The sequence below is a fragment of the Babylonia areolata genome, chromosome 29 (genome assembly GCF_041734735.1).
Source record: "Babylonia areolata isolate BAREFJ2019XMU chromosome 29, ASM4173473v1, whole genome shotgun sequence".
Taxonomy (NCBI): domain Eukaryota; kingdom Metazoa; phylum Mollusca; class Gastropoda; order Neogastropoda; family Buccinidae; genus Babylonia; species Babylonia areolata.
Window position 1 is genome coordinate 41,519,717 of NC_134904.1, and position 15,010 is coordinate 41,534,726.

Sequence of the window (15,010 nt, forward strand, 5' to 3'; positions counted from 1 at the left end):
TTCAATTTCACAGTTTTCTACTTCTCTGTTTCGGTTTGAATTTTCATAAAAAGTTTTAACTTTATTGATAGTGTCACTTTGATCAGGTGATTCTTTTCTTTTGTCTGAAATGTTTTCTCATAACATTATTAACATGTTTTTTTCCAAGCTACAAAAATATTGTATTTTTTCTCCTCGTGATACCCATCTAGCTCCATTCCTTTTTTTTTTTTTTTAATTTCAGTGAGTGTTTCTATAGATAATTCTTCTAACTGTTTTGCTTGTAGCGTAATTGAATGCAGCGCGAGTTATCTATCATTTAGTGGGAGACAGTCACATTTTATAAAGCAATTTGAAAAAGAAAGAATGAAATTTTCAGAAGTGGGTTCAATGGAAAGATCTATTTTGTCTGGAAGAGCAGTAGAGCATCAAAAATCAGGTGAATTTTGTGCCTCGTTTTTATGAATGAAATAAGACATCAATGCAAAAATTAGTCCACTTAAATGTAGAGAACATGATCTTTTATTTGGTAAGTTTGTTTAGCCGACTGTTTGAGAGCAGCAATATCCACAACCTAGTTTTGTCACCAACCCTCTCAGACCAGAAGCATACATCAGCAAACTTTTACGGCACTGCATATTAAAGAGCGAAGAGTAGTCCACTTATGGCGATGAGTTTGACTCACACTGCCTCCTACACAGAGAAAGAAACACTAAGAGGAAAGAACAAAGGTGGTTTTATTTTCTGAAGTATTTTTCAACTCGGTGTATGCAGTATTGCATTTGCTATGGCGAAGTGAACAGTGATAGAAATACAGCCTGCCACCCATTGTTTCACAACACTACATAGTGGCCACACCTACCTCCTCTCTGCCTGGTTGACAATGGGATCAGTTTTGAGAACACAGCCTTGTCAGGTTGTCCTTAACCTAAATGGATCACCAAAGCAACATTCATACATTGTCATCACCCCCATCATAGAGTATAGGCTTGTCAAGTTGTCCCAAACTAAATAGATCTCCATAGCAGCATAGTCATCACCCCCATCATAGAGAGAATACAGTCTCGTCAAGTTGTCTCAAACATAAATGGATCCCCTAAGCAACAATATCGTTATCACCCCGTCATCATTCATCATGCCTGAAATGTAAAAACAAAGCAAAGAGATAATGTGTTGTTGTCATGTGAACAGCTGGCCCTGTTGATCTGCATGAAGGTGTTAGGAGAAAGAAACAATGTACTGTTGTCATGTGAACAGCTGGCCCTGTCCATCTACATGAAGGTGTTAGGAGAAAGAAACAATGTACTGTTGTCATGTGTACAGCTGGCCCTGTCCATCTGCATGAAGGTGTTTGGAGAAAGAAACAATGTACTGTTGTCATGTGTACAGCTGGCCCTGTCCATCTGCATGAAGGTGTTAGGAGAAAGAAACAATGTACTGTTGTCATGTGAACAGCTGGCCCTGTCCATCTGCATGAAGGTGTTAGGAGAAAGAAACAATGTACTGTTGTCATGTGAACAGCTGGCCCTGTCCATCTGCATGAAGGTGTTAGGAGAAAGAAACAATGTACTGTTGTCATGTGTACAGCTGGCCCTGTCCATCTGCATGAAGGTGTTTGGAGAAAGAAACAATGTACTGTTGTCATGTGTACAGCTGGCCCTGTCCATCTGCATGAAGGTGTTAGGAGAAAGAAACAATGTACTGTTGTCATGTGAACAGCTGGCCCTGTCCATCTGCATGAAGGTGTTAGGAGAAAGAAACAATGTACTGTTGTCATGTGAACAGCTGGCCCTGTCCATCTGCATGAAGGTGTTAGGAGAAAGAAACAATGTACTGTTGTCATGTGAACAGCTGGCCCTGTCCATCTGCATGAAGGTGTTTGGAGGCAGGAAACAATGTACTGTTGTCATGTGAACAGCTGGCCCTGTCCATCTGCATGAAGGTGTTTGGAGGCAAAGAAACAATGTACTGTTGTCATGTGAACAGCTGGCAAGAAAGCAAAGAGATAATGTGTTATTGTCATGTGAACATGTGTTGTTGTTGTGTTGTTATGTGAACAGCTGGCGCTGTCGATCCGCATGAAGGTGTTTGGAGGGAACAACCTGCACGTGGCCATAGCTCATGAGGACCTGGCCTACGCCACCTACGTCTTTGAGTACAGCACCGGCAAGTTTAAAGACGCCAGGTAAGCTCCCTCTCCTACCTCTGGGTACAGCACCGGCAAGTTTAAAGATGTCAGGTAAGCTCCCTCTCCTACCTCTGGGTACAGCACCGGCAAGTTTAAAGATGTCAGGTAAGCTCCCTCTCCTACCTCTGGGTACAGCACCGGCAAGTTTAAAGATGTCAGGTAAGCTCCCTCTCCTACCTCTGGGTACAGCACCGGCAAGTTTAAAGACGCCAGGTAAGCTCCTTCACCTACCTCTGGGTACAGCACTGGGAAGTTCAAAGATGTCAGGTAAGCTCCCTCTCCTACCTCTGGGTACAGCACCGGCAAGTTTAAAGACGTCAGGTAAGCTCCCTCAACTACCTCTGGGTACAGCACTGGCAAGTTTAAAGACGCCAGGCAGTAAGGAGTGTAGAGTGTCATGGTGAGTGTGTGTGTGTGTGTGTGTGCAGGGACCATGTTGTAACTGAAGGCAGTAACGAGTGTTGTGATGTGTTCAGGGACCATGTTGTAACTGAAGGCAGTAAAGTGTTGTGATGTGTGCAGGGACCATGTTGTAACTGAAGGCAGTAAAGTGTTGTGATGTGTGCAGGGACCATGTTGTAACTGAAGGCAGTAAAGTGTTGTGATGTGTGCAGGGACCATGTTGTAACTGAAGGCAGTAAGAGTTGTGGTGTGTGCAGGGACCATGTTGTAACTGAAGGCAGTAAGAGTTGTGATGTGTGCAGGGACCATGTTGTAACTGAAGGCAGTAAGAGTTGTGGTGTGTGCAGGGACCATGTTGTAACTGAAGGCAGTAAGAGTTGTGGTGTGTGCAGGTACCATGTTGTAACTGAAGGCAGTAAGAGTTGTGGTGTGTGCAGGGACCATGCCCAGAAGGCCATAGAGATCCTGTGTCACATCTTGCCTGCTGACCACCTTCTCCTGTCCTCGTCCAAAAGGGTCAAAGGTAGGACTTTCATGATATCCTCTGCTGGACACACCATTTCACTTTTCTGAAGGAAATCTTTATTTTTAACTTGATTGAAATCATACCTAGACTGAAACAGACTCATCAGAAATTGTCCTTTTTTGATCTTTTCCAATGTTTTTTATATAATTTTATGTGAAGTGAGCGAGATGTGGACGGATTGGTCCTTCTGACATTGTTTTAATTGACCTTTTCACATTATTTTGTGTTCTGTTTTAGTAATTTGAAGCACTGGCAGTTAGTCAGATCAAAATGTCTTCTTCACAGTCAGCGGTGTTGTGAGTCAGCTTAGTTTGATTTGTAATGGCCCCTGTGTGGTCAGCTTGGTTTGATTTGTAATGGCCCCTGTGTGGTCAGCTGTGGTCAGCTTGGTTTGATTTGTAATGGCCCCTGTGTGGTCAGCTTAGTTTGATTTGTAATGGCCCCTGTGTGGTCAGCTTGGTTTGATTTGTAATCGCCCCTGTGTGGTCAGCTTGGTTTGATTTGTAATGGCCCCTGTGTGGTCAGCTGTGGTCAGCTTGGTTTGATTTGTAATGGCCCCTTTGTGGTCAGCTTGGTTTGATTTGTAATGGCCCCTTTGTGGTCAGCTGTGGTCAGCTTGGTTTGATTTGTAATGGCCCCTGTGTGGTCAGCTGTGGTCAGCTTGGTTTGATTTGTAATGGCCCCTTTGTGGTCAGCTTGGTTTGATTTGTAATGGCCTCTGTGTGGTCAGCTGTGGTCAGCTTGGTTTGATTTGTAATGGCCCCTGTGTGGTCAGCTGTGGTCAGCTTGGTTTGATTTGTAATGGCCCCTTTGTGGTCAGCTTGGTTTGATTTGTAATGGCCTCTGTGTGGTCAGCTTGGTTTGATTTGTAATGGTCCCTGTGTGGTCAGCTTGGTTTGATTTGTAATGGTCCCTGTGTGGTCAGCTTGGTTTGATTTGTAATGGCCTCTGTGTGGTCAGCTTGGTTTGATTTGTAATGGCCCCTGCGTGGTCAGCTTGGTTTGATTTGTAATGGCCTCTGTGTGGTCAGCTGTGGTCAGCTTGGTTTGATTTGTAATGGCCTCTGTGTGGTCAGCTGTGGTCAGCTTGGTTTGATTTGTAATGGCCCCTGTGTGGTCAGCTTGGTTTGATTTGTAGTGGCCTCTGTGTGGTCAGCTGTGGTCAGCTTGGTTTGATTTGTAATGGCCCCTTTGTGGTCAGCTTGGTTTGATTTGTAATGGCCCCTGTGTGGTCAGCTTGGTTTGATTTGTAGTGGCCTCTGTGTGGTCAGCTGTGGTCAGCTTGGTTTGATTTGTAATGGCCCCTTTGTGGTCAGCTTGGTTTGATTTGTAGTGGCCCCTGTGTGGTCAGCTTGGTTTGATTTGTAGTGGCCCCTGTGTGGTCAGCTTGGTTTGATTTGTAATGGCCCCTGTGTGGTCAGCTTGGTTTGATTTGTAATGGCCCCTGTGTGGTCAGCTTGGTTTGATTTGTAGTGGCCTCTGTGTGGTCAGCTGTGGTCAGCTTGGTTTGATTTGTAATGGCCCCTTTGTGGTCAGCTTGGTTTGATTTGTAGTGGCCCCTGTGTGGTCAGCTTGGTTTGATTTGTAGTGGCCCCTGTGTGGTCAGCTTGGTTTGATTTGTAATGGCCCCTTTGTGGTCAGCTTGGTTTGATTTGTAGTGGCCCCTGTGTGGTCAGCTTGGTTTGATTTGTAGTGGCCCCTGTGTGGTCAGCTTGGTTTGATTTGTAATGGCCCCTGTGTGGTCAGCTTGGTTTGATTTGTAGTGGCCTCTGTGTGGTCAGCTTGGTTTGATTTGTAGTGGCCCCTGTGTGGTCAGCTTGGTTTGATTTGTAATGGCCCCATTGTGGTCAGCTTGGTTTGATTTGTAATGGCCCCTATGTGGTCAGCTTGGTTTGATTTGTAATGGCCCCATTGTGGTCAGCTGTGGTCAGGTTGGTTTGATTTGTAATGGCCCCTTTGTGGTCAGTGTGGTGTGGGGATGTAACTAGTGCAAGACATCACTAATCAACTTCCAGCCCAGACAGTGAAGACAGCTGCTGCCTCCTCAGCTGTTCTAACGGTCTTAATCAGACATGACTGATTGTCATACCTAAATATGATATGGTCCAAATATAGCAGTAATACACCCCCACTTTGACTCCCTGGAGCCACACTGCAGTTTGATCCACAGCTCTGACCCTGGGGGAGATCGCCATGGACAGCCATGACAAGGAGCTGGGGAACGAGTTGTTGGGGAGGTTACATAGATGTATTATAAAACTGTATTGTTACATATATGTATTATAGACTATTGTTACATTGATGTATTACAGCAATGTATTATACATGTATTATAAGACTGTATTGTTACATAGATGTATTATAGACTATTGTTACATTGATGTATTACAAGCACTGTATTATTACAAAGATGTATTATAGGACTGTATTGTTATATAGAGATATTACAGTACTGCATTGTTACATAGAGATATTATAGTACTGTATTGTTAGATAGAGATATTATAGTACTGCATTGTTACATAGAGATATTATAGTACTGTATTGTTACATAGAGATATTACAGTACTGCATTGTTACATAGAGATATTACAGTACTGCATTGTTACATAGAGATATTACAGTACTGTATTGTTACATAGAGATATTATAGTGCTGTATTGTTACATAGAGATATTATATTGCTGTATTGTTACATAGAGATATTACAGTACTGCATTGTTACATAGAGATATTATAGTACTGCATTGTTACATAGAGATATTATAGTACTGTATTGTTACATAGAGATATTACAGTACTGCATTGTTACATAGAGATATTACAGTACTGCATTGTTACATAGAGATATTACAGTGCTGCATTGTTACATAAAGATATTATAGTACTGCATTGTTACATAGAGATATTATAGTACTGTATTGTTACATAGAGATATTATAGTGCTGTATTGTTACATAGAGATATTACAGTGCTGCATTGTTACATAGAGATATTATAGTACTGCATTGTTACATAGAGATATTACAGTACTGCATTGTTACATAGAGATATTATAGTACTGCATTGTTACATAGAGATATTACAGTACTGTATTGTTACATAGAGATATTATAGTGCTGTATTGTTACATAGAGATATTATATTGCTGTATTGTTACATAGAGATATTACAGTACTGCATTGTTACATAAAGATATTATAGTACTGCATTGTTACATAGAGATATTACAGTACTGCATTGTTACATAGAGATATTATAGTACTGCATTGTTACATAGAGATATTACAGTACTGCATTGTTACATAGAGATATTATAGTACTGTATTGTTACATAGAGATATTATAGTGCTGTATTGTTACATAGAGATATTACAGTGCTGCATTGTTACATAGAGATATTATAGTACTGCATTGTTACATAGAGATATTATAGTACTGCATTGTTACATAGAGATATTACAGTACTGCATTGTTACATAGAGATATTACAGTGCTGCATTGTTACATAAAGATATTATAGTACTGTATTGTTACATAGAGATATTACAGTACTGTATTGTTACATAGAGATATTACAGTACTGCATTGTTACATAGAGATATTACAGTGCTGCATTGTTACATAGAGATATTATAGTACTGTATTGTTACATAGAGATATTACAGTACTGCATTGTTAGATAGAGATATTACAGTACAGAGATATTACAGTGCTGTATTGTTAGATAGAGATATTACAGTACTGTACTGTATGTGGTCCACAGCTCTGATCCTGGAAGAGATCGCCTTCGACAGCCATGACAAGGAACTGGAGGACAAGTTGTTGGGCGAGGTTACATAGATGTATTATTGGACTGTATTGTTACATAGATGTATTATTGGACTGTATTGTTACATAGATGTATTATTGGACTGTATTGTTACATAGATGTATTCTAGGACTGTACTGTATGTGGTCCACAGCTCTGATCCTGGAAGAGATCGCCATCGACAGCCATGACAAGGAACTGGAGGACAAGTTGTTGGGCGAGGCCCAGGAGCTGCACCTCTTCTCCCTCAGCACGGCACAGAAAGCCTTCGGGGAGAGCAACGTGCAGACAGCCAAGCACTATGGGAACCTGGGCCGCCTCTACCAGTCCATGCACAGATTCAAGGTCAAATGTTGATGATCGTCATCATCTTGATGATAATAATGATAATAATAATTATAATTATGATGATAAGAAGAAGCGCATTGATATGGCATGTAATCTTGTCCTGAGATCCTGAAATCAAAGATTTCACACCAATACTTACGATGATAAGGATAATAATTATGATAAGAAGAAAGAATTATAGACTGATATAGCACTTTAACCTGAGGCAGATTGTTTCACACCAATACTTAAAATGATATTTAATTACACATACTTAACCGTGACCCAACTAGTGCAGACTCCGGCAGGGGTCTGACATTCCTGTCCTGTGCAAACTACTATCCGCCTATGCTGAGAAAACGAAAGTAGCTACGGCCGATAACCTCCCGGAAGTAGGTAAAGAAAATGAAAAAAGTAATAAAGGTATTTATATGGTGCTTAATCTTGTCCAATGATGAATCAAAATTTTACACCAATACTAATGATCATGATAAAAGTATATATACTGCACTGAAACTTGTGCAGAGACAAATCATTCACTTTCACTTTCACACCAGTACCAATGATAATAATAATCAGTAGATGTAAATTATGTATAATTATGTTTATGTTCAGGTATGCTTGTTTGTTTGTTTGTTGTTGGTTTTTTTGTTTTTTAGATCTTCTGTCAGAAAATTGAGAGCATGGTTGTCATGTTCTAGGTATATGTTGTGCATCAATATAACTGTACTTGTGCCTGATTTTATAATTCTGGATTTTTGTTGTTGTTTTTTTTGTTGTTGTTATTGACTCACTTGTGTAAACAAAGTGAGTCTATGTTATAACCTGGTGTTCAGTTGTGTGTGTATGTGTGTCCGTGGTAAACTTTAACATCGCCACTTTCTCGGGAAATACTTTGTCTTCCAATACCTAATTTGGCTTAAACATAGTATGAAAAAAATCTTCAGAATCATACCAATAATAGGTTGTAAGTTTCCTGAATTAAGCCATATTTCTGTATCATTAAGGGTTTATTTTGTTGACGTTCATTCCAAAATCTGAAAATTCAAAAAACTGCTTCCCTCTTAGTTGCTGGAAGGTAGGTTGTGTTTGGTATGAATCGACATGACCTCGTTTTTCTCATTTACAATTAATAGGAAAGAAATACAAATTCTGGTCAGAACACATACTGTGATACTAACTGCACCATCGATGTGTTTACTGCGTATAAATATTCTAAAGCGGACTCTTAAGTTAACTGGAATGAACATAAAAGAAAACAGAATCAATCATTTCTTTCAGCCGGTTGTAGACTGGTTTGTGCAGATCTAGGGATCTGTCATATGCTTGAAGTGATGGCAACGTCTCCTTTAACGCCAAAATAAAAGAATTATCGAGATTCAGCAACGTCTCCTTTACCGCCAAAATAAAAGAATTATTGAGATACACACAAAAAAACATGCTTTAAACAGTGTTATTACATCCAATACAATGACATGTATTTATTGTATGAAGAAGAAAACAACAACATTGCTTTAAATATTAAATTTAGGCAAATGACTTGAGATGCGCCTCAGCAGAGGGGATTAGTCGGCTTGCTTTGGAACTGAACATGCCTGCTTCAGTCCCGCTCGCATGCCTTTCTTATTTCTCCCAAGCTTATTTATGTATCATATTTAATACAGAACATTTTTTTACAGTTTTTAAAATCTCTGTTTTTCTCCTCGTGATTCTTTTACTGGATAAAGCACAAAGCATGAGTGAGTCTTGAAGGCTTTGCCTCATGTTTTCCTGATTGGTTTTATTGTTGTTGTTGTTTACCGATCCAGCATCATGTATTTGCAGTTTTTCAGTCCTGATACGGCCTTGAGAGTTTGGAAAGGATTTGACTGGTATGAGCAACAACAACAAGAAAAGAGAGAAAGAAAAAAAAAGAAAATCCTGTCTTGTTCCTGTCTACGATCATTATTATTCATGTGGAGCACATGGATCTCTAAAGTAAACCAGAGGAATGCGCTGTAGAAGTATCATTATTGTTATTATCATGGTTAATATCATCATCAGTATTACTGTTGTGTTGTTAGTATTATCATTATCATTATTATTCATGTGAAGCACATGGATCTCTAAACTAAACCAGAGGAATGCGCTGTAGAAGTATCACTATTGTTATTATCATGGTTAATATCATCATCAGTATTACTGTTGTGTTGTTAGTATTATCATTATCATTATTATTCATGTGAAACACATGGATCTCTAAACTAAACCTGAGGAATGCGCTGTAGAAGTATCATTATTATTAGTGTTTTCATTATTATTGTTATTGTCATTATTACTATTATTGTTATTATCATCATCATTATCATTGTTATTATTATCATCATCATCAGTATTATTATTGTGTTATTATGATTATCATCATCAGTATTGTCATTGTGTGATTATGATGATTGTTATCCCATGGTGTATGATGTGTTCAGGAGGCGGAGGAGATGCACCTGAAGGCGATAGAGATCAAGGAACGGCTGTTGGGTCAGGATGACTACGAGGTGTCGCTGTCCGTGGGCCACCTGGCCTCCCTCTATAACTACGACATGGGCAAGTACGAGGAGGCTGAGCGTCTCTACATGCGCTCCATCAACATCGGTAAGTGCTCTTTGTTTTTGGGGAGGAGGGGGGGGTGTGGGGGCGTTGTTTGGTGTGTATGTGTTTTGGGGGTGCAGGTTGTGGGGAGGGGGTTGAGGGTGGGGTGGTGGTGCAGGTTGAGGAGGTAGGGGGGTGGTGGTGCAGGTTTGGGGTGTGTGTTAGGGTTGCAGGTGTTTTGGTATGTGTGTTTTGAGGAGAGGTTAGCGGGGATTGGATGTCATTTGTTTTCGTGGAGGGTGAGAGAGGTAATACAGTGAGAAATTAGAGGATTAATTGAAGTAAATGTGCAGTTCAATACAGACCTGTTGAATATTTGGATCATGGCAAATTGTTCTGATTGAGGAAAAAAACAGCAACTGCACTTGATTGAAAAATAGCATGGTGGCATATCCCTCGAATCTGTGCAAAACCAGGGAGAAAGTGGAGGGGGCAAAACCAGCAAAACAAGATTCACTGCTATGTCCTGGAGCATACCAGTGTTCCCACAGCCATGTGTGTCTGTGCACACCATGGTTTTCACATTTCACCTTGTTTGACATGGAACACACACACACACACATACACACATGTAAAATTTTGGAAACAGAAACAAAACAGTTCATCTAAATTAGAATTTCACAAGAACGCTGTGACAAATAATAAAAGTGAACCATATTAAGAAAATACAGCAAATACACAACAAAGGAAAGCACTGACTATGTTTATGAATCAGCGCCCATGACTTAACAAATTGAACAGGGGAGATATAAATAAAAATATGCCGAAAGAGCAAAGACTGTTTGATACCTGTAACAGTTTAGAAGATGAGATCCGCCTTTTAGACAGATGTGTAAAATACAATATTTACAGACACAGATTCCTAATCGATATGTCATCCATATGCCAAGCCTTGTGAATTGATCCTGCTAACAGAATTACAGTCAAGGCTGGCGAAATTTGTTCACAAATGTTTCTTTTCTTAATATGTTCATGTATATGTTATATGTTTTATTGTGGCTTATGAACCTGAAGGTTTTATAACAATGAAATATTCTATTCTGTTCTATTCACACACGTGCACACACATACTGACTTGCACCTGTATTCGCACATTTTACTATCACATACACATACCAACACCTCCACCCCAACACACAACCCCCCAACCCCCAGACACCGCCCCCACCCCCCGCGCCCCCCAAACACACAGTACATGTGTATTTGTATTTCTTTTTATCACAACAGATTTCTCTGTGTGAAATTTGGGCTGCTCTCCCCAGGGAGAGCACATCACTACACTACAGCGCCACCCATTTTTTTGGTATTTTTTCCTGCGTGCAGTTTTATTTGTTTTTCCTATCGAAGTGGATTTTTCTACAGAATTTTGACAGGAACATCCCTTTAGTGTGAGTGTCTGTGCAAGTAAGAACCTGTTTGGTGAAGCGTACAGCGGTCTGGAGTATGACTCTATGTGTGCAGGTAAGAACCTGTTTGGTGAAGCGTACAGCGGTCTGGAGTATGACTATATGTGTGCAGGTAAGAACCTGTTTGGTGAAGCATACAGCGGTCTGGAGTATGACTATATGTGTGCAGGTAAGAACCTGTTTGGTGAAGCATACAGCGGTCTGGAGTATGACTATATGTGTGCAGGTAAGAACCTGTTTGGTGAAGCATACAGCGGTCTGGAGTATGACTATATGTGTGCAGGTAAGAACCTGTTTGGTGAAGCATACAGCGGTCTGGAGTATGACTATATGTGTGCAGGTAAGAACCTGTTTGGTGAAGCATACAGCGGTCTGGAGTATGACTATATGTGTGCAGGTAAGAACCTGTTTGGTGAAGCATACAGCGGTCTGGAGTATGACTATATGTGTGCAGGTAAGAACCTGTTTGGTGAAGCATACAGCGGTCTGGAGTATGACTATATGTGTGCAGGTAAGAACCTGTTTGGTGAAGCATACAGCGGTCTGGAGTATGACTCTATGTGTGCAGGTAAGAACCTGTTTGGTGAAGCATACAGCGGTCTGGAGTATGACTATATGTGTGCAGGTAAGAACCTGTTTGGTGAAGCGTACAGCGGTCTGGAGTATGACTATATATGTGCAGGTAAGAACCTGTTTGGTGAAGCGTACAGCGGTCTGGAGTATGACTATATGTGTGCAGGTAAGAACCTGTTTGGTGAAGCGTACAGCGGTCTGGAGTATGACTATATGTGTGCAGGTAAGAACCTGTTTGGTGAAGCGTACAGCGGTCTGGAGTATGACTATATGTGTGCAGGTAAGAACCTGTTTGGTGAAGCATACAGCGGTCTGGAGTATGACTATATGTGTGCAGGTAAGAACCTGTTTGGTGAAGCGTACAGCGGTCTGGAGTATGACTATATGTGTGCAGGTAAGAACCTGTTTGGTGAAGCATACAGCGGTCTGGAGTATGACTATATGTGTGCAGGTAAGAACCTGTTTGGTGAAGCATACAGCGGTCTGGAGTATGACTACCGCGGACTGCTGCGGCTGTACCAGAGCACGGGTAATCATGACCTGGCGGTGCACTACAGCAATGTCATGATTGACTGGAGCAACCTGCGGGCCCAGAATGACGCCACACAGGCCAAGCCCTTGGACTTTGACGTCAATGACTGTCTGGAGAACATCATCAGCAAACACTTCATGTCCTCGTCCTGATCCTGTCTGGACAACATCATCAGCAAACACTTCATGTCCTGATCCTGTCTGGACAACATCATCAGCAAACACTTCATTTCCTCGTCCTGTCTGGACAACATCATCAGCAGACGCTTCATGTCCTCGTCCTGATCCTGTCTGGACAACATCATCAGCAAACACTTCATGTCCCGATCCTGTCTGGACAACATCAGCAAACACTTCATGTCCTGATCCTGTCTGGACAACATCATCAGCAGACGCTTCATGTCCTCGTCCTGATCCTGTCTGGACAACATCATCAGCAAACACTTCATGTCCTGATCCTGTCTGGACAACATCATCAGCAAACACTTCATGTCCTGATCCTGTCTGGACAACATCATCAGCAAACACTTCATGTCCTGATCCTGTCTGGACAACATCATCAGCAAACACTTCATGTCCTGATCCTGTCTGGACAACATCATCAGCAAACACTTCATGTCCCGATCCTGTCTGGACAACATCATCAGCAAACACTTCATGTCCTGATCCTGTCTGGACAACATCATCAGCAAACACTTCATGTCCTGATCCTGTCTGGACAACATCATCAGCAAACACTTCATGTCCTGATCCTGTCTGGACAACATCATCAGCAAATACTTCATGTCCCGATCCTGTCTGGACAACATCATCAGCAAACACTTCATGTCCTGATCCTGTCTGGACAACATCATCAGCAAACACTTCATGTCCTGATCCTGTCTGGACAACATCATCAGCAAACACTTCATGTCCCGATCCTGTCTGGACAACATCATCAGCAAACACTTCATGTCCTGATCCTGTCTGGACAACATCATCAGCAAACACTTCATGTCCTGATCCTGTCTGGACAACATCATCAGCAAATACTTCATGTCCCGATCCTGTCTGGACAACATGATCAGCAAACACTTCATGTCCTTGTCCTCATCCTGTCTGGACAACATCATCAGAAAACACTTCATGTCCTGATCCTGTCTGGACAACATCATCAGCAAACACTTCATGTCCTGATCCTGTCTGGACAACATCATCAGCAAACACTTCATGTCCTCGTAATGATCCTGTCTGGACAACATCATCAGCAAACACTTCATGTCCTGATCCTGTCTGGACAACATCATCAGCAAATACTTCATGTCCCGATCCTGTCTGGACATCATCATCAGCAAACACTTCATGTCCTTGTCCTGATCCTGTCTGGACAACATCATCAGCAAACACTTCATGTCCTCGTCCTGATCCTGTCTGGACAACATCATCAGCAAACACTTCATGTCCTTGTCCTGATCCTGTCTGGACAACATCATCAGCAAACACTTCATGTCCTTGTCCTGATCCTGTCTGGACAACATCATCAGCAAACACTTCATGTCCTTGTCCTGATCCTGTCTGGAGAACATCATCAGCAAACACTTCATGTCCTCGTCCTGATCCTGTCTGGACAACATCATCAGCAAACACTTCATGTCCTGGTTATGATCCTGTCTGGACAACATCATCAGCAAACACTTCATGTCCTCGTCCTGATCCTGTCTGGACAACATCATCAGCAAACACTTCATGTCCTGGTTATGATCCTGTCTGGACAACATCATCAGCAAACACTTCATGTCCTCGTAATGATCCTCACTCTCACCTCTACACACGCAGATCACTTGGATCCTTTTTGTCTTGTGATGCCATCTTTCACTTTTTGGGGGGAGGAAGAAAGGGAGAGAGGGTTGTGGGGGGTAAGCAATTGCAAATGAGGTGAAGAAATCTTGTTCTTTGTCTTTGGTGGGGTTGGGAAGAAAGCAGAGAGAGAGAGAGAGAGAGAGAGAAACCAAAATCTAAACAAACCCTGTTAGTGAGGGGTTTGGTCGTCATCGTTTGGGAAAATGGTAAAGATGCCAGGAGTGTGTGTTTTTCTGCCCACTTAGAGGGGATAGTCACCGTGTTTGAGGTGTGAAGTCACAAGGATGTTGGATTCTCCCTCCATCCATCACCTGTTGGGGGAATAAAAACCCTTCAAGAGCTATGCTGAATGGCGTTTGTTGTGTAAAACAGTGTGTTTCATGGACAGGATAAGAAGTGATTTCTGCGTTTGACATGTGTCGTTCCTGCTTGTTTGGCCTGATCATTTTGTACAGCAGACTGTGTTTTATTTATGGAAATCTTGTTCCGACCATTGGGGAGAGGGGGAAGGGGGGATGAGGAGAGGTGATGGGGGTGGAAGGGATTGACACCCTGGCTGTTTCTGTTCAATTCTTGTAGAACACACAGTTTTGTGGTGGTTGTTTCTATTTTATTCTTGTAAAACACGCAGTTTTGTGGTTATTGTTTCTGTTGGAGCCTAGTAAAACACAGTTTTGTGGTTGTCGCTTCTGTTGAAGCCTGGTAAAACAGTTTTGTGGTTTTCATTTCGGGGGAATGAGGGTTGTGAGTTTCTCAGATCCTTCCCTGTCTTTCTCCCTCTCATTTTCTTCCTCTTGCATTCCT

General features: G+C 41.7%; 1 protein-coding gene across 1 annotated transcript in view; it reads left to right on the forward strand.

The window, feature by feature from the left end:
- Positions 1 to 12,658, forward strand: part of LOC143275063 (amyloid protein-binding protein 2-like) — a 31,740-nt gene extending 19,082 nt beyond the window's left edge. The window contains exons 10-14 of the mRNA XM_076579126.1: positions 2,040 to 2,164; positions 3,007 to 3,092; positions 7,060 to 7,250; positions 9,695 to 9,860; positions 12,288 to 12,658. Coding sequence (XP_076435241.1) covers positions 2,040 to 2,164; positions 3,007 to 3,092; positions 7,060 to 7,250; positions 9,695 to 9,860; positions 12,288 to 12,520 — 801 coding nt within the window. The 3' untranslated portion in view covers positions 12,521 to 12,658. The remainder of the gene's footprint in view (positions 1 to 2,039; positions 2,165 to 3,006; positions 3,093 to 7,059; positions 7,251 to 9,694; positions 9,861 to 12,287) is intronic.
- The last annotated feature ends 2,352 nt before the right edge of the window (positions 12,659 to 15,010 follow it).